The 18,658-nt window shown below is 38.9% G+C and overlaps 1 protein-coding gene across 1 annotated transcript in view; it reads right to left on the bottom strand.

Annotated features, from left to right (window-relative positions):
* ALG6 (ALG6 alpha-1,3-glucosyltransferase) overlaps nucleotides 1–12,066 on the bottom strand; it is a 52,941-nt gene extending 40,875 nt beyond the window's left edge. The window contains exons 1-2 of the mRNA XM_057500281.1: nucleotides 11,948–12,066; nucleotides 8,161–8,429 (exon numbers count right to left, since the gene is read on the bottom strand). Of these exons, the coding sequence (XP_057356264.1) occupies nucleotides 8,161–8,242 (82 nt within the window). The 5' untranslated portion in view covers nucleotides 8,243–8,429; nucleotides 11,948–12,066. The remainder of the gene's footprint in view (nucleotides 1–8,160; nucleotides 8,430–11,947) is intronic.
* Nucleotides 12,067–18,658: the final 6,592 nt, after the last annotated feature.

Genomic DNA, 18,658 nt, shown 5'->3' with positions numbered 1-18,658 from the left:
TCAACACGCCACTCACTCCAAAGGATATATCCAGTGGACAGAAAATAAGTAAGGACACAGAGGCACTGAACAACACACTAGAACAGATGGACCTAATAGACATCTATAGAACTCTACATCCAAAAGCAACAGGATACACATTCTTCTCAAGTGCACATGGAACATTCTCCAGAATAGACCACATACTAGGCCACAAAAAGAGCCTCAGTAAATTCCAAACGATAGAAATTCTAACAACCAACTTTTCAGACCACAAAGGTATAAAACCAGAACTCAATTGTACAAAGAAAGCAAAAAGGCCCACAAACACATTGAGGCTTAACAACATGCTCCCAAATAATCAATGGATCGATGACCAAATTAAAATAGAGATAAGCAATATATGGAAACAAATGACAACAACACAAAGCCCCAACTTCTGTGGGATGCAGCAAAAGCAGTCTTAAGAGGAAAGTATATAGCAATCCAGGCATATTTAAAGAAGGAAGAACAATCCCAAATGAATAGTCTAACATCACAATTAATTGAAATTGGAAAAAGAAGAAGAAATGAGGCCTAAAGTTAGCAGAAGGAGGGACATAATAAAGATCAGAGAAGAAATAAATAAAATTAAGAAGAATAAAATACTAGAAAAAAATCAATGAAACCAAGAGCTGGTTCTTTGAGAAAATAAACAAAATAGATAAGCCTCTAGCCAGACTTATTAAGAGAAAAAGAGAATCAACACACATCAACAGATTCAGAAATGAAAAAGGAAAAATCACGACGGACCCCACAGAAATACAAAGAATTATTAGAGAATACTATGAAAACCTATATGCTAACAAGCTGGAAAACCTAAAAAAATGGACAACTTCCTAAAAAAATACAGCCTTCTAAGACTGACCAAGGAAGAAACACAAAATCTAAAGAAACCAATCACCAGCAAAGAAATTGAAGCGGTAATCAAAAAACTACCCAGGAACAAAACCCCCAAGTCAGATGGATTTACCTCAGAATTTTATCAGACATACAGAGAAGACATAATACCCATTCCCCTTAAAGTTTTCCAAAAAAACAGAAGAGGAGGGAATACTCCCAAACTCATTCTATGAGGCCAACACCACCCTAATAACAAAACCAGGCAAAGATCCCACCAAAAAAGAAAACTACAGACTAATATCCCTAATGAATGTAGATGCAAAAATACTCAACAAAATATTAGCAAACCGAATTCAAAAATACATCAAAAGGATCATACACCATGACCAAGTGGGATTCATCCCAGGGATGCAAGGATGGTACAACACTCGAAAATCCATCAACATCATCCACATCAACAAAAAGAAGGACAAAAACCACATGATCATCTCCATAGATGCTGAAAAAGCATTTGACAAAATTCAACACCCATTCATGATAAAAACTCTCAACAAAATGGGCATAGAGGGAAAGTACCTCAACATAATAAAGGCCATATATGATAAACCCACAGCTAACATCATACTGAACAGCGAGAAGCTGAAAGCATTTCCTCTGAGATCGGGAACAAGACAGGGATGCCCACTCTCCCCACTGTTATTTAACATAATACTGGAGGTCCTAGCCACGGCAATTAGACAAAACAAAGAAATACAAGGAATCCAGATTGGTAAAGAAGAAGTTAAACTGTCACTATTTGCAGATGACATGATACTGTACATAAAAAACTCTAAAGACTCCACTCTAAAACTACTAGAACTGATATCGGAATACAGCAAAGTTGCAGGATACAAAATTAACACACAGAAACCTGTGGCTTTCCTATACACTAACAATGAACCAATAGAAAGAGAAATCAGGAAAACAATTCCATTCACAATTGTATCAAAAAGAATAAAATACCTAGTAATAAACCTAAACAAGGAAGTGAAAGATCTATACCCTGAAAACTATAAGACACTCTTAAGAGAAATCAAAGAGGTCACTATCAAATGGAAACTCATCCCATGCTCTTGGCTAGGAAGAATTAATATCGTCAAAATGGCCATCCTGCCCAAAGCAATATACAGATTTGATGCAATCCCTATCAAATCACCAACAGCATTCTTCAACGAACTGGAACAAATAGTTCAAAAATTCATATGGAAATACCAAAGACCCCAAATAGCCAAAGCAATCCTGAAAAGGAAGAATAAAGTTGGGGGGGAATCTCGCTCCCCAACTTCAAGCTCTACTACAAAGTCACAGTAATCAAGACAATTTGGTACTGGCACAAGAACAGAGCCACAGACCAGTGGAACAGAATAGAGACTCCAGACATTAATCCAAACATATATGGTCAATTAATATATGATAAAGGAGACATAGACATACAATGGGGAAATGACAGTCTCTTCAACAGATGGTGCTGGCAAAACTGGGCAGCTACATGTAAGAGAATTAAACTGGATCACTGTCTAACCCCATACACAAAAGTAAATTCGAAATGGATCAAAGCCCTGAATGTAAGTAATGAAACCATAAAACTCTTAGAAAAAACATAGGCAAAAATCTTTTGGACATAAATGTGAGCGACTTCTTCATGAACGTATCTCCTCGGGCAAGGGAAACAAAAGCAAAAATGAACAGGTGGGACTACATTAAGCTGAAAAGCTTCTGTACAGCAAAGGACACCATCAATAGAATAAAAAGGTACCTACAGTATAGGAGAATATATTCATAAATGACAGATCTGATAAAGACTTGACATTCAAAATATATAAAGAGCTCATGCACCTCAACAAACAAAAAGCAAATAATCCAATTAAAAAATGGGCAGAGGAGCTAAAAGACAGTTCTCCAAAGAAGAAATTCAGATGGCCAACAGACACATGAGAAGATGCTCCACATTGCTAGTCATCAGAGAAATGCAAATTAAAACCACAATGAGGTATTACCTCACACCAGTAAGGATGGCTACCATCCAAAAGACAAACAACAAGAAATGTTGGCAAGGTTTTGGAGAAAGGGGAATCCTCCTACAGTGCTGGTGGGAATGTAAATTAGTTCAACCATTGTGGAAAACAGTATGGAGGTTCCTCAAAAAGCTCAAAATAGAAATACCATTTGACCCAGGAATTCCACGTCTAGGAATTTACCCTAAGAATGCAGCAGCCCAGTTTGAAAAAGACCGATGCACCCTTATGTTTATCGCAGCACTATTTACGATAGCCAAGAAATGGAAGCAACTTAAGTGTCCATCAGTAAATGAATGGATAAAGAAGATGTGGTACATAGACACAATGGAATATTATTCAGCCATAAGAAGAAAACAAATCCTACCATTTGCAACAACATGGATGGAGCTAGAGGGTTTTATGCTCAGTGAAATAAGCCAGGCAGAGAAAGACATATACCAAATGATTTCACTCATATGTGGAGTATAAGAACAAAGAAAAACTGAAGGAACAAAACAGCAGCAGAATCACAGAACCCAAGAATGGACTAACAGTTATCAAAAGGAAAGGGACTGAGGAGGATGGGAGGGAAGGCAGGGATAAGGGCTGGGAAAAAGAAAGGGGGTATTATGATTAGCATATATAATGTGGGGGGGGCATGGGGAGGGCTGTGGAACACAGAGAAGAGAGTAGTGATTCTACAATATCTTACTATGCTGATCGACAGTGACTGTAATGGGATTTGTGGTGGGGACTTGGTGAAGGGGGTACCCTTGTAAACAAAATATTCTTCATGTAATTGTAGATTAATGATAACAAAAAAAAAATTTAAAAAAGAAAGTAAGTTGCAGAGGTCCTGTTTTCCAGATGAGGGAAATAACTTGGTAAACTCAGACTTTAGGAGAGAAATGTCAGAGTAAATAATATATGTAAGCCACAAGGATAGAAAAGTATTACACGTGTTTGTCGTCTACTCAATTCCCATTAAGCGTTTGATTATATACAACAGCAATACTGAAACAGTGATTTTTAAATTATATTATTTTAATTTATACCCTGATTTTACTTTTCAACATCACCTCAACATAAGAATTCAAAGAAAATAATATATCTGACAATTAGAAGACAAAAATAAAATTACAAGACAGACATACAGGATTGCAGATTAAATAATGATCAGGAATAACACAGTGCTGAAGTAAGAGAGGGAGATGACAATCAATGGGCTAGCTGTGGTAACATAAACTACATATTTTATATAACAACTTTTAGTTGGGCTTCTCCCTAGGGCCCCTTACCCCATTATAGCTACCAAACTGATCCTCTCCTTCCATTCCCTAATGAACTTGCTAAAACTTATGTCCACTTGTTAATTTCCATTTAATCCTCAATTCATTCATCTGGTAATTTGGAAGATCACAATGGCCTCCTATAAATCTTTTGTCTGTTGTTTGTTTCCATCTTACTTGACATGTCTAGAACCTTACACCGATGTCCAGTCCTAATGTCTTAAAATTCTCTGACTTCTTGTCTTCTAGGATAACAACTTCTCCAGGCTCTAATCCTACCTCAGTTTCTTTCTCAGTCTCCTTTAATCATTCCCCCTTCTCTGAGAATGTGAACAATGATTAAATCTGTTTTCTTCTTCCACTATGGGGCCCTCCAACCCTGTGGATTCAACCATCACCTGTATCAATGTTTGGTAAACATCACAATAACGTGTGGAGCTTTTAAAATTACAGATGAGACTAGTTTCCACCGACATGGCAGACTTAGATGGTCAGAAAAACACCTCCAGGACAGGGAGGAAAAAAAATATATATGCCTAAGTAAGCAGCAAAATACATGAATTCCTCAGAGGCCAGAAACAAAAAAAAAGTGTCACGATCTAGAGGAGTAAGCATTTGTCCTGAGGGTAAAACTTACTAAAGCAGCTTTCATAACTCAGAGAAATATTTTACTTCCTAGATAACTGGCTTATTATAAAAGGATATAACAAGATTATTATAAAAGGTATCTTATTATAAAAGGGATCTTTGATGGCCTGTAGCCTGGGTACTGAGAAACTCTAGGCAATGAATAAGGAGGCAAAGCCTAGCACTGCAACAGGTGGAAATTCATTGTCAGAGAATCCTCTACTAGGATTAAAAAAACAATGCCTTTGGGGAGATGGTGAAGATAGCCTTTATCTCCTCTATGGCTCTTGGTAGTGCAGGAAATAAGAAAAAAAACTCCTGAAAATTCCTAACCGTAAGCCTGCATTTACCCAGTGTGGGGCATGAATTCACACCAAAAATATGTTCAAAGAAATCTTAAGATGATGACTTAATTTGAGTTTTGTTAATAGTGTCCCCTCCAACTCAGAGTGCCAATCAAAAGTCCAGGTTGTTACCTTCACTCTGACCAACCATCTGTACAGATCAGAGGTTCCCACATACTCTCCTGAGGTTCAACTAATTTGCTAAAGCAGCTTTCAGAACTCAAAGAAACATTTTACTTCCTAGATAACTGGCTTATTATAAAAGGATATTAGTTCAGGAACAGCGAGATGGAAGAGATGCATGGCGCAAGGTATGTGGAAAGGGCACAAAGCTTCTATGCCCTCTCCAGCTAAGCCACTCTCTCCAAATCTCCAAGAGCTCACCAACCCAAAGGCTCTCTGAAGCCAGTGCTTTTGGATTTTTATGAATTCTTCATTACAAAGGCATGATCGATTATATCACTGGCCACTGGCGAATGATTCAACCTCCAGCCCCCCTCTCCACCTGGAAATCAAGGTATGGGACTAAAAGTTCCAACCCTCAAATCACAGAGCTGTTTCTCCTGGAAACCAGCCCCCATCCTTAAGTGTGATTTAAAAGCCATCTCATTAACGTAAACAAGACAACTTTAACACTCTCACTTAGAAAATTCAAGGGTTTTAAGAGCTCTGTCCCAGAACTGGGGATGCAGACCAAATACCATAAATCACAGTATCATAAGAATATACCATTTATTATTCTTGGTCATCCTAAAGACCAGGCCTAAAGACTTGAAGATCACCAGCAAGACTGACTTTTGTTATACAACAGATACCCAATAAATATTTTGGGGTTAAATGATTTGCTGTGAAGGTCAAATGACAGAATAGTTATGAACCATTTAATGTGCTGATTATATTCTTTCCCTATTAAAGAAGAAAACACAATTCATACATATTGTCTCAATCCTCAAAACAACCCTATTAATGTACATATTAGCATTACCACTTTGTAGAAGAGTTACCTACCCCTGTAGAAGGGTTTCATGGAGATTAAGTAATTCCCCCAAGATTAGGCAACTAACAGGTGAAAGTACTAAAATTTGAACCCAAATCTACTGCTCCATCCAAGTGATTTTATTTCCTCAATATTCCTCAAATTCATTTCTCCATATTTTAATTGCCTTAGTTCAGGGCTTCTTTCTCAGGAGCCACAGAGCAGTGTCATAAAAGCATTGAGTTTGGAATAAAATACAATTATATTTGAATCCAGTTGTCCTTTGTTGGTTGTCTCATTTTATATTTTTAAATTAGAGATGATACATGTCTACCGTGGTTGTGGTAAGTACTAAAGAAAATGCTCAGTGTCTAGCCGATAGTAAAAATTAGTAACTTGTATTATTATGATTGTCACATTTGTCTTTTTATCTCCAATCTTCCTACCATTTTTTAAATTAATAAGTTATTTTTCTAAAACACAAATAATTTGTCAAGCTAATTGTACAGCCAAATCTCAAACCACTCCCTCCCCACCCTTTTCATTGGTTTTTATGCTACCCAATACTGAACACATATAACCATGCTCTCATGTTACCATGCCTTTGCACATGTTACTGCTGTCTAGAATACCTTTCCCGCCTCATACACTCAGCAAATTCTAACTAATCCTTCAAACCTTGAACTCAAATATCTTCTCTGAAAAATTTTCTCTAATGCACCCTGATCATTCACTTTGCCATGTTACTTTTGTACCTCACACATACTTTCATGTTATAATCATTGCATTGTTCGTGTAACCACTTACTGACTAAAATGTGAGGAGGCTCCTCAAGTGTTGGATATTCACTTTGTATCTCGAGCACGTAGCATAATGCCCAGAACTGGAACCCTGCTAGATACATACAGTTGGCCCCTGAACAACACAGGGGTTAAGGGCACCAACCCACATGCAGTTGATAATCCGCCTATAACTTCTGAATCCCCAAAAATTTAACTACTTAAGAGCCTCCATTAACTAGAAGCCTTACCAATAAGATGAACAGACAACACATTTTGTATGTTATATGTATTATATTCTGTATTCTTAGAATAAAATTAGCTAGAGAAAAGAAAATGTTTTTTCAAACTTGCAAATCTCCAAAAATTTTTCCAGTATATCCATTGAAAAAAATCAGCATATAAATGGACTCAGACAGTTGAAACCCATGTTGTTCTGTATTTACTGGGTTAAATCTAATCTCACCCTCAATCTCAGAAACACCCTCAAACAGTTTTCCCTTCCTTTCTCTCACATCATTCTCCATCATATTCTCCATTGGTCTCTTCCTTTCAATCTAGTGTTAAAAAGAAACACCCAGGCCCAATATAGTGTCACTTTCACTAGGCCAAGTCACCAAACAAGGGTGCTAAGTCACCAAACCAAATACTTAAGCCCAATTAAAATTTTAACCTCCCACAGAAATGTAGTCAGTCAGGAATTTTCTGGTCAGCATCATCAGTAAGATTTTTTGCCAATAACCTTCCCCCACCCTCTTGTCCATAAAAACCTTCCATTCTGTACAATTCCATGGAGCATCTCTCTGCTTGCTAGAGGGGATGCTGCCTGATTCATGCATCACTTAATAGGGCCAAACAGATATCCAAATTACTTGGATGAATTTAGTTTTTTAACACTAGTAACGTGCCTTCTCTACTCTAAATTTTTAAAAAGCCTCCTTTGATTCTGCTCCAGCCTTTAAGTACTAATTAATTTCTCTCCTCAATGACTAATACATAATCATTTCTCAATTTATCATCTTACCAATTAGAATATTTTGTTTTCTCAAATCACAAAGTCCATTTAGCCTATTCAATAACTATATGTATTCTTTCTTTTAGAATTAGATGTTTAAATGTATTTTACCACACTAATAAAGCCAAAAATTCTTCTCTGCCCCAGTGAGAAAACTATAAGCTATTTACCAAAAAACCAAAGTCTATTCAAAGGAATATTTACCTATCTTTTAAACAGTAAAAATGTGTTACCTGAATAAGAATTAAGAGAAACTGTCCACCGTACTGTTAGTCCTATTAGGACCACGATTGTCATCAAGTACCATTTCTCCATATTTCTTCTTCAAATTTAGGGAGGGGAAAAAAAAGAGGGCAAATGGCAGAATACTTTTAACACATAGTCACTTCCTTTCTTGATCAAAGAAATATTATCAATTTTTTGGCATGATGTGTTTGAGAGGATTTTAAGTGATGCTTTGTTTCCAGTTAAATATTGATTTTTACGTCTATGAAGAAGTAGCCTGGAAGAAAAAAAACAAAAAAACCAAGATTTAGGACAGCACAGCATATCAACGAACTCATTAAAGCAAGTAGAAAGATGGAGAATGTGGGAGGTAGGGGAAGTCCACAGAGGAAAGGGGTAGCTTTAAGTTCCTTATTCCCCAGTCCTCTAGTTGGGAAATACACACCTCAAAAGGGACCTCTCCCTTTAAATGGGACTCAATGTATCTCAAGATAAGTAAGGATCTTAAAAGGAATATTTCTGAGTAAAGAAAAACACAGCTTTGTAGATAGAACAGTCTATTTCAGCTAAATCATGTTCACCTACTGGGAAAAATAAGATCACAAAGGTAAACAGAAAGATGATTTATCTTCAGTAAAAAAAGAATTTTACCTTTCTATTTAGTTTGAGAAAGCCTACACTAACTTATGTAGTTTGATTTTTTACTTCTTTTCTTCCAAAACATACTTGTGTTAATCACAACTTTCCATTTCAGAGAATGAATCTTTGCAAGAATCATTAAAAACAGCACCAGATCTTAAGAGAAAATACAGAAGAATATAAATAACCATCTATATGTTTCATTTTTATCACTTTATTCCTTGTGTTGGGGGGTTTAAAGTAAAAGGTTTTGAAAATTGTGGGCCATTTTAACCACAGGATATACTTTAATTTAAATATATTCAGAAAAATATGATTAATAAATCAACTGAAAAGTTTTGTGGAAAACTGGCACATTCCACCTATTGGACAAAAATTCTTTTCTTACTTAAAAATATCCCTGAAAAAAAAAACAGGAAGGGTCAACTCTAGAACTAATGAAGTCTAGCATCTCAATCAAGTAGAATGACTCAAAGCATTTAATAAAGTTATTTAATTATGTTATTCAAATTTGGATTATATAAATTCCTCCCTCTCTATATATATATATATATAGATATATAAATTCTAATGATCTTCCTTAAATCATTTTATTATTCACTAGAACTTCAACCACAGAGGTTAACTAAAAGGAAAATTTAAATTTCTTACTAAATGTTGATTCTGAATTTGGATATAGATTTTTAGGCCTATAAACTATTCAAATTCTTTTTTAGTCTAACTCTAAAGGCTCCATTTATCAACATGCTGCACTATATATTCCAGAATTATAATACAACACTCCTTTTCTGCTGATACAATGTTTAAAATTGATTTTATAAATGCTAATCCCTGGATTTAAAAATATAGCTTAACCAGTATTTTATCTAGGAAATTTAAATCACCAGTAAGATCAAGTTAAATCAATTATCCACCATTCCAGATAATCATTTTTAAGTACTTTCCTAGGAACGTAAAGTAACAAAAATAAGACTACTAAGAACACTAAATAATCCACTGAATTTAAAAAAGAACATAATGTTTAACTGATACCATGCTGATCAAGTTTGCTAAGAGCACAGTGGTGGAAGGGATAGCTAACTGATGGATGAAACCATCATATCCAAAAACATTTGGACAACATCTACTGTGGACCAAATCTTACTCCAAAAATCCCATGACAGGGATAAACTGAAATAAATTCAAGGTCCTGCACTTAAATGTGAAAATAAAAAAAAAACATCAAAAATTAACCTCATAAGTACTGAAAGGGAAGCAACAGGTAACAGATGATTTGTTTTGTAGAGGCCCAGAACTGATGACCAGTGTTATATGTATTTTGGATTAAATATTAGGAAAGCTTTAGGGTAGCTTTTCTGACAATTAGAGCTGTCCATAAATGAAATGAGCCTCTTTTTGAAAAGGTAGTTCCTCTTTAAAAGTTTCAAACAGAAGCTGAGCAACTACTTGACAAGAGTATTTTTAGGTGTAGAATAGATGACTAATTTCTAAAGTGTATTCTAAATCTGGTTTTGGAAGTATATTAGGTACCTGGATTAATGTAAATCAGGACAATACAAAATATTTATTCTCCCAACATGTTAATGCTTCTTCTAATTCCCAACAGTTCCCCATGTATTGTCACTTTTGTGGGGTTTCTTGGATGAGTAAAGTGAATAGGCTTTCCCATCCTTCACAAGTGGCTCATCCTACAAACTGATCAAAAACATCTCTTCATTACATCTATTATACTTGGAATGAAATCCAAAATAAAACAAATCCAAATACCCCAGCCATAAGACCTTCCATGATCTGAGCTCTGCCTGCCTCTCCAATTTCATCTCCTCCCACTCTCCCACAAGGTCTTCCTTGTTTTCCTAAAATCTGTCAGATTCGTAACTCTATGGTTCATACTATACCACTTCTATTCCCTCTACTGGTACAGTCTTACCCAACTCACTGGCTAATCTTTTGTCATTCACCTTGTCATCTCAAGTCGCAGCCTCTGAAAGGTTCCTGACCTCTTACTATTTGCTCGAGTACCTTAATTTTCTTCCTAATTCTTTTCATTATCAAAAATTGTTTTTTCACACAGCATGGAACAATCTCACAAACTTAATTTAGGGTAAAAAAAGCTGGACACCAAAGAATACATATTATATGGTTCCATTTATGAAGGACTCATAAAGAGTCTAAATTAATCTATGGTGTTAGAAATTGGGAAAGAGGTTACCTTTGGGGAGGCAAGAGGGGATGGTGATTGGGAGTGATCTCCAGAAAGATCTTCTGGGAAGATGCTGTAAATGTTGTTTCTTGATTTGAGTGGTGGTGAAAAGATGTGTTTACTTTATATATCAGCAAGTTACCGCTTATGAGTTGCCTAGAGTATTTTCTCCTAGGTATGTTATATTCCAATTTAAAAAGTATAAAGGAAATTATATTTATCTGTCAACTAGAATATAAGCTCCATGCAAGCTGGGATTCTCCAGTCTTAGTCGGGGCTGTTTTCTGCACTTAAAACAGTGCTGGCAAAAAGCAGTTACTCAAAACGTATTTGCCTAATGGACATCGTGTGTTAATAAGGGAGGTTCCTAATTTTACTGAGTCCTTTGTAGTTAAAGATATTATGTGAGCCTTTCAACAGTAAATCTCTGCTCCTTGAACAGTAAAAAGGGTTCTTTATTAGTTTTTCCATCTGCAAAGCAGTTAACTTTCTAGCCCATCCACGTGCCCTGTAGTTGGCACGCGGGCGGCAGTTTTCCGTTCTACTGCGTCCTGAGCGTGCATCTCAATTCCCCAGGACGATCTGTTCCTTTCAGTCTGAAGGTTCCTTTCCCCAGGGTAGACACAGCATCAGCGGCCGCAGCTATCCCAGATTACCACGTCTGGCAAAAAAGGACCCCTCCTGACGCTTCTCCTCCTTTCGAACGGGCCGGACCCTCAGGACCACAGGAACTAGGGCGCCAGGGCCGCTCCACCACCATTACCGCGCCCCGCGCCCGACCCCCAAGCGAGCCGGCAAGCTGGGCTGGGAAGGCCTCGCGAGCCGTCCCTCCGACTGCACCGGAGCCAGGCGCCCGGTCGCCAGCAGGGCGCGGGCTCGCGGGGCGTCGCAGGCCTCCCGCTCCCCTCACTGTGGGCAGGCGGTGCAGAACCCCCAAGGACCCTGGCGCTTACCCAGCCGCCGGCGGAACGCTGGGATTTGCGCCTGCAGCGAGCCCCAAAAAGGCGCCTGCGCACTCGCTCCCGCGACGGACTGCTGCTCTGGCCTTCCGCCTCCGCGTGCTCGCGCGCCGTTCGCGCGCTGAGCACGAGAGCGAGCCCGTCGACCGTGAGGGGAGGGGCGAGGAAAAGGCGCAGAGATGAAACCCCGGGTCTGGGAGGCGGGGCACGACCGGTGGAACGCGAGAGGCCTGTTGGTCCAAGGGTGCCTCGGGGCAGGTGGAAAGCCCCTTGCTCTTCTTTCCTGGGATCGTAGCCAAGGCCTGAGTCCACGGATTCCTGTCAGGGGCGCGTCCCGGCTCACTTCACAGAGTGGAGAGCCTTTTGCTGCCGGGCAGAAGGTCTTCCTCTGGGCATGTGCCCTCAAGAAGCCAAAAAGCCAACCTGTTTGACTTTCTTCAAGTTACATGCCTGCGGAGATGAGTGTTCAGGGCTAGGAAGTCACTTCACGTAAGAAATATTGTGGAACCGTCTTCCATAAAGATTTTTTTTTTGTTATCATTAATCTACAATTACATGAAGAACATTATGTTTACTAGGCTCCCCCCTTCACCAAGTCCCCTCCCCGCAAACCCCATTACTGTCACTGTCCATCAGCGTAGTAAGATGCTGTAGAATCACTACTTGTCTTTGTGTTGCACAAGCCTCCCAATGCCCCCCACACATTATACATGCTAATTGTAAGGCCCCCTTTCTTTGTCCCCTGCCCCTATCCCCCCCTTCCCACCCATCCTCCCCAGTTCCTTTCCATTTGGTAACTTAGTCCATTCTTGGGTTCTGTGATTCTGCTGCTGTTTTGTTCCTTCAGTTTTCCTTTATTCTTATTCGCCACATATGAGTGAAATCATTTGGCACTTGTCTTTCTCCACCTGGCTTATTTAACTGAGCATAATACCCTCTAGCTCCATCCATGTTGTTGCAAATGGTACGATTTGTTTTCTTCTTATGGCTGAATAATATTCCATTGCGTATATGTACACATATTCTTTATCCATTCATCTACTGATGAACACTTAGGTTGCTTCCATTTCTTGGCTTGCTGCGATAAACATAGGGGTGCATGTGTCTTTTTCAAACTGGGCTGCCTCATTCTTAGGGTAAATTCCTAGATGTGGAATTCCTGGGTCAAATGGTATTTCTATTTTGAGCTTTTTGAGGAACCTCCATACTGCTTTCCACAATGGTTCCCACCAGCAGTGTAGGAGGGTTTCCCTTTCTCCACAACCTCGCCAACATTTGTTGTTGTTTGTCTTTTGGATGGTGGCGATCCTTACTGGTCTGAGGTGAAATCTCATTATGGTTTTAATTTGCATTTCTCTGATAATTAGCGATGTGGAGCATCTTTTCATGTGTCTGTTGGCCATCTAAATTTCTTCTTTGGAGAACTGTCTGTTCACCTACTCTGCCCATTTTTTAATTGGATTATTTGCTTTTTGTTTGTTGAGGTGCATGAGCTCTTTATATATTTTGGATGTCAACCCTTTATCGGATCTGTCATTTATGAATATATTCTCCCATACTGTAGGATGCCTTTTTGTTCTGTTGATGGTATCCTTTGCTGTACAGAAGCTTTTCAGCTTGATATAGTCCCACTTGTTCATTTTTGCTTTTGTTTCCCTTGACCAGAGAGATATGTTCATGGAAGAAGTCGCTCATGTTTATGTCCAAAAGATTTTTACCTATGTTTTCTTCGAAGTGTTTTATGGTTTCATGACTTACATTCAGATCTTTGATCCATTTCGAATTTACTTTTGTGTATGGGGTTAGACAGTGATCCAGTTTAATTCTCTTACATGTAGCTGCCCAGTTTTACCAGCACCATCTGTTGAAGAGACTGGCATTGTATGCCATGGCTCCTTTATCGTATATTAACTGACTGTATATGTTTTGGTTAATGTCTGGAGTCTCTATTCTGTTCCACTGGTCTGTGGCTCTGTTCTTGTGCCAGTACCAAATTGTCTTGATTACTGTGGCTTTGTAGTAGAGCTTGAAGTTGTGGAGCAAGATCCCCCCCCACTTTATTCTTCCTTCTCAGTATTACTTTGGCTGTTTGGGGTCTTTGGTGTTTCCATATGAATTTTTGAACTATTTGTTCCAGTTTGTTGAAGAATGCTGTTGGTAATTTGATAGGGATTGCATCAAATCTGTATATTGCTTTGGGCAGGATGGCCATTTGGATGATATTAATTCTTCCTAGCCAAGAGCATGGGATGAGTTTCCATTTGTTAGTGACCTCTTTAATTTCTCTTAAGAGTGTCTTATAGTTTTCAGGGTATAGATCTTTCACTTCCTTGTTTAGGTTTATTCCTAGGTATTTTATTCTTTTTGATACAATCGTGAATGGAATTGTTTTCCTGATTTCTCTTTCTATTGGTTCATTGTTAGTGTATAGGAAAGCCACAGATTTCTGAGTGTTTATTTTGTATCCTGCAACTTTGCTGTATTCTGATATCAGTTCTAGTAGTTTTGTAGTGGATTCTTTAGGGTTTTTTATGTACAATATCATGTAATCTGCAAATAGGGACAGTTTAACTTCTTCCTTGCTGTTAGGCTGGAGAAAAGAAAAACAAGGACATGCAAACAGAACAGAGAGATGCCATAGGGGGAGAACAGACCAGACCCCAAAGTCCATGCTGTATATGGAAAGAGGACAGCTCTCCCTGAATTCCATCCTGATGTGCCAACTAAGACCCGGATGTCAGCCTCCTCCCTCTTGGAAAGAAAAAAGTTTCTAGTTGACTATTATGTCGCCTTTAGCCAATCATACCTCTCAACACCCCCTAAGATAGTTTGCCCACTCCTCCCCCTCCTAATCCCTTATAAGCGCCCCACCTCCCTAACCAGGTGTGACTTCTCTGGCCTCCGGCAAAAAGGCCATAGAACCTCACCCGGGGGTATTTAAATAAATTACCTGGCACTTTGTTGCCTCTCTTTGCCTGCTTATTCCGGCTAGAATTTATCTTACACTTGCCAATCTGGATGCCTTTTATTTCTTTGTATTTTCTGATTGCCGTGGCTAGGACCTCCAGTAGTATGTTGAATAGAAGTGGGGAAAGTGGGCATCCTTGTCTTATTCCCGATCTTAAAGGAAAAGCTTTCAGCTTCTCGCTGTTCAGTATGATGTTAGCTGTGGGTTTATCATATATGGCCTTTATTATGTTGAGGTACTTGCCCTCTATGCCCATTTTGTTGAGAGTTTTTATCATGAATGGGTGTTGAATTTTGTCAAATGCTTTTTCAGCATCTATGGAGATGATCATGTGGTTTTTGTACTTTTTTTCGTTGATGTGGTGGATGATGTTGATGGATTTTCGAGTGTTGTACCATCCTTGCATCCCTGGGATGAATCCCACTTGGTCATGGCGTATGATCCTTTTGATGTATTTTTGAATTTGGTTTGCTAATATTTTGTTGAGTATTTTTGCATCTATGTTCATTAGGGATATTGGTCTGTAGTTTTCGTTTTTGGTGGGGTCTTTGCCTGATTTTGGTATTAGGGTGGTGTTGGCTTCATAGAATGAGTTTGGGAGTATTCCCTCCTCTTCTGTTTTTTGGAAAACTTTAAGGAGAATGGGTATTATGTCTTCTCTGTATTTCTGATAAAATTCCAAGGTAAATTCATCTGGCCCGGGGGTTTTGTTCCTGGGTAGTTTTTTGATTACCACTTCGATTTCTCTGCTGGTAATTGGTTTGCTTAGATTTTGTGTTTCTTCCTTGGTCAGTCTTGGAAGGCTGTATTTTTCTAGGAAGTTGTCCATTTCTTCTAGGTTTTCCAGCTTGTTAGCATATAGGTTTTCATAGTATACTCTAATAATTCTTTGTATTTCTGTGGGGTCCATTGTGATTTTTCCTTTCTTGTTTCTGATTCTGTTGATGTGTGTTGATTCTCTTTTTCTCTTAATAAGTCTGGCTAGAGGCTTGTCTAGTTTGTTTATTTTCTCAAAGAACCAGCTCTTGGTTTCATTGATTTTTGCTATTGTGTTATTCTTCTCAATTTTATTTATTTCTTCCTGATCTTTATTATGTCCCTCCTTCTGCTGACTTTAGGCCTCATTTGTTCTTCTTTTTCCAATTTCGATAATTGTGATGTTAGACTATTCATTTGGGATTGTTCTTCCTTCTTTAAATATGCCTGGATTGCTATATACTTTCCTCTTAAGACTGCTTTCGCTGCATCCCACAGAAGTTGGGGCTTTGTGTTGTTGTTGTCATTTGTTTCCATATATTACTTGATCTCTATTTTAATTTGGTCATCGATCCATTGATTATTTAGGAGCATGTTGTTAAGCCTCCATGTGTTTGTGGGCCTTTTTGCTTTCTTTGTACAATTGAGTTCTGGTTTTATACCTTTGTGGTCTGAAAAGTTGGTTGGTAGAATTTCAATCGTTTGAAATTTACTGAGGCTGTTTTTGTGGCCTAGTATGTGTTCTGTTCTGGAGAATGTTCCATGTACACTTGAGAAGAATGTGTATCTTGTTGCTTTTGGATGTAGAGTTCTATAGATGTCTATTAGGTCCATCTGTATAGTGTGTTGTTCAGAGCCTCTGTGTCCTTACTTATTTTCTGTCTATCTGGTGGCTCTATCCTTTGGAGTGAGTGGTGTGTTGAAGTCTCCTAAAATGAATGCATTGCATTTTATTTCCTCCTTTCATTCTGTTAGTATTTGTTTCACATATGCTGGTGCTCCTGTGTTGGGTGCATATATATTTAGAATGGTTATATCCTCATGTTGGACTGAGCCCTTTATCATTTTGTAGTGTCCTTTTTTATCTCTTGTTACTTTCTTTGTTTTAAAGTCTATTTTGTCTGATACTAGTACTGCAACACCTGCTTTTTTCTCCCTGTTGTTTGCATGAAATATCTTTTTACATCCCTAGACTTTTAGTCTGTGCATGTCTTTGGGTTTGCAGTGAGTCTCTTGTAAGCAGCATATAGATGGGTCTTGCTTTTTTATCCATTCTATTACTTGGTGTCTTTTGATTGGTGCATTCAGTCCATTTACATTTAGGGTGATTATTGAAAGATATGTACTTATAGCCATTGCAGGCTTTAGATTCGTGGTTACCAAAGGTTCAAGGTTAGCTTCTTTGGTATCTTAGTATCTAACTCACTTATTGAGCTATTATAAACACTGTCTGGTGATTCTTTATTTCTCTCCCTTCTTATTCCTCCTCCTCCATTCTTTATATGTTGGGCGTTTTATTCTGTACTCTTTTGTGTTTCCTTTAACTGCTTTTGTGGGTAGTTGATTTTATTTTTTGCCTTTAGTTAGTATTTGGTAGGTCTGCTTTCTTTGCTGTGTTTTGATTTTCTCTGGTGACATCTGCTTAGCGTTAGGAGTGCTCCCATCTAGAGCAGTCCCTCTAAAATACCCTGTAGAGGTGGTTTGTGGGAGGCAAATTCCCTCAACTTTTGCTTGTCTGGGAATTGTTTAATCCCTTCTTCATATTTAAATGATAATTGTGCTGGATACAGTATTCTTGGTTCAAGGCCCTTCTCTTTCATTGCATTAAATATATCATGCCTTTCTCTTCTGCCTTTAAAACTCTGTCCTCCTTCTCCTTGATCTTTGCCATGTTAATTATTATGTGTCTTGGTGTTGTCCTCCTTGGGTCCGTTCTGTTGGGAGTTCTGTGTACTTCCGTCGTCTGAGCAATTATTTCCTCCCCCAGTTTGGGGAAGTTCTCAGCAATTATTTCTTCAAATACACTTTCTATCCATTTTTCTCTCTCTTCTTCTTCTGGTATCCCTATAATGAGGATATTGTTCCTTTTGGATTGGTCAGACAGTTCTCTTAATATTGTTTCATTCCTGGAGATCCTTTTACCTCTCTCTGCATCAGCTTCTATATGTTCCTGTTCTCTGGTTTCTAGTCCATCAGTGGCCTCCTGCATCTCATCTGTTCTGCTTTTAAGTCCTTCCAGAGATTGTTTTACTTCTGTAGTCTCCCTCCCTACTTTGTCCTTTAGCTCTTGTGTTTTTCTCTGCTGCTCTATCAGCATGGTTATGACCTTTATTTTGAATTCTTTTTCAGGAAGATTGGTTAGGTCTAACTCTCCAAGCTCCTTCTCAGAAGTTGTCTATGTGATTTTGGTCTGGATCAAATTCTTCTGCCTTTTCATGGCAATAGAGGTAGTTGTGGGGAGCTGCACGTGTGTCTACTGGGACAATGTCCCTTCTTGCTAGTTGTGGCCTTTTTCTCCTGGGAAAACAGCGACCCCTAGCAGCTTGTGCTGGGTATCTGTGCACAGATGGGATCTCTGATTCTTGCCCGGCCGCTGTGAAAGAAGCTCTGCCCTGCTGCTGTGGGCATGGCAGGCCTCAGGCTGCTCCTCCGCTAGGGCGGGACCATGCCGGAGGGGGAACGGTCGGGGGGCTGTTTATCACCGTGAGCACCCTCCAAGCTGTGCTGCCACCCTTGGCATTAGGGTGCCCAGAGTTCCCTGGGATTCCCAGCTCCTGTGCTGAAGTGTGCTGGGGCACTTCCGTCCAGCTGTGCGGTCCCTGTCCCTTTAAGACTTTCAAAAAGCATTCACTTTTCTTTTGTCCCAGGGGCACCGGCTGCAGGGACCCGCTCGCAGGTCTTACTGTCCCATTTCCCAAGTATCCAGCACACCACGCACTGTGTGTCTGCACCCTGGTGTGGATGGCTAGGCTGGGTATTTA

This window comes from Manis pentadactyla, chromosome 4, assembly GCF_030020395.1.
Source record: "Manis pentadactyla isolate mManPen7 chromosome 4, mManPen7.hap1, whole genome shotgun sequence".
Classification (NCBI taxonomy): Eukaryota; Metazoa; Chordata; class Mammalia; order Pholidota; family Manidae; genus Manis; species Manis pentadactyla.
The sequence above is the reverse complement of the archived record's forward strand: the minus strand, read 5'-3'. Positions and strand labels throughout refer to the sequence as shown.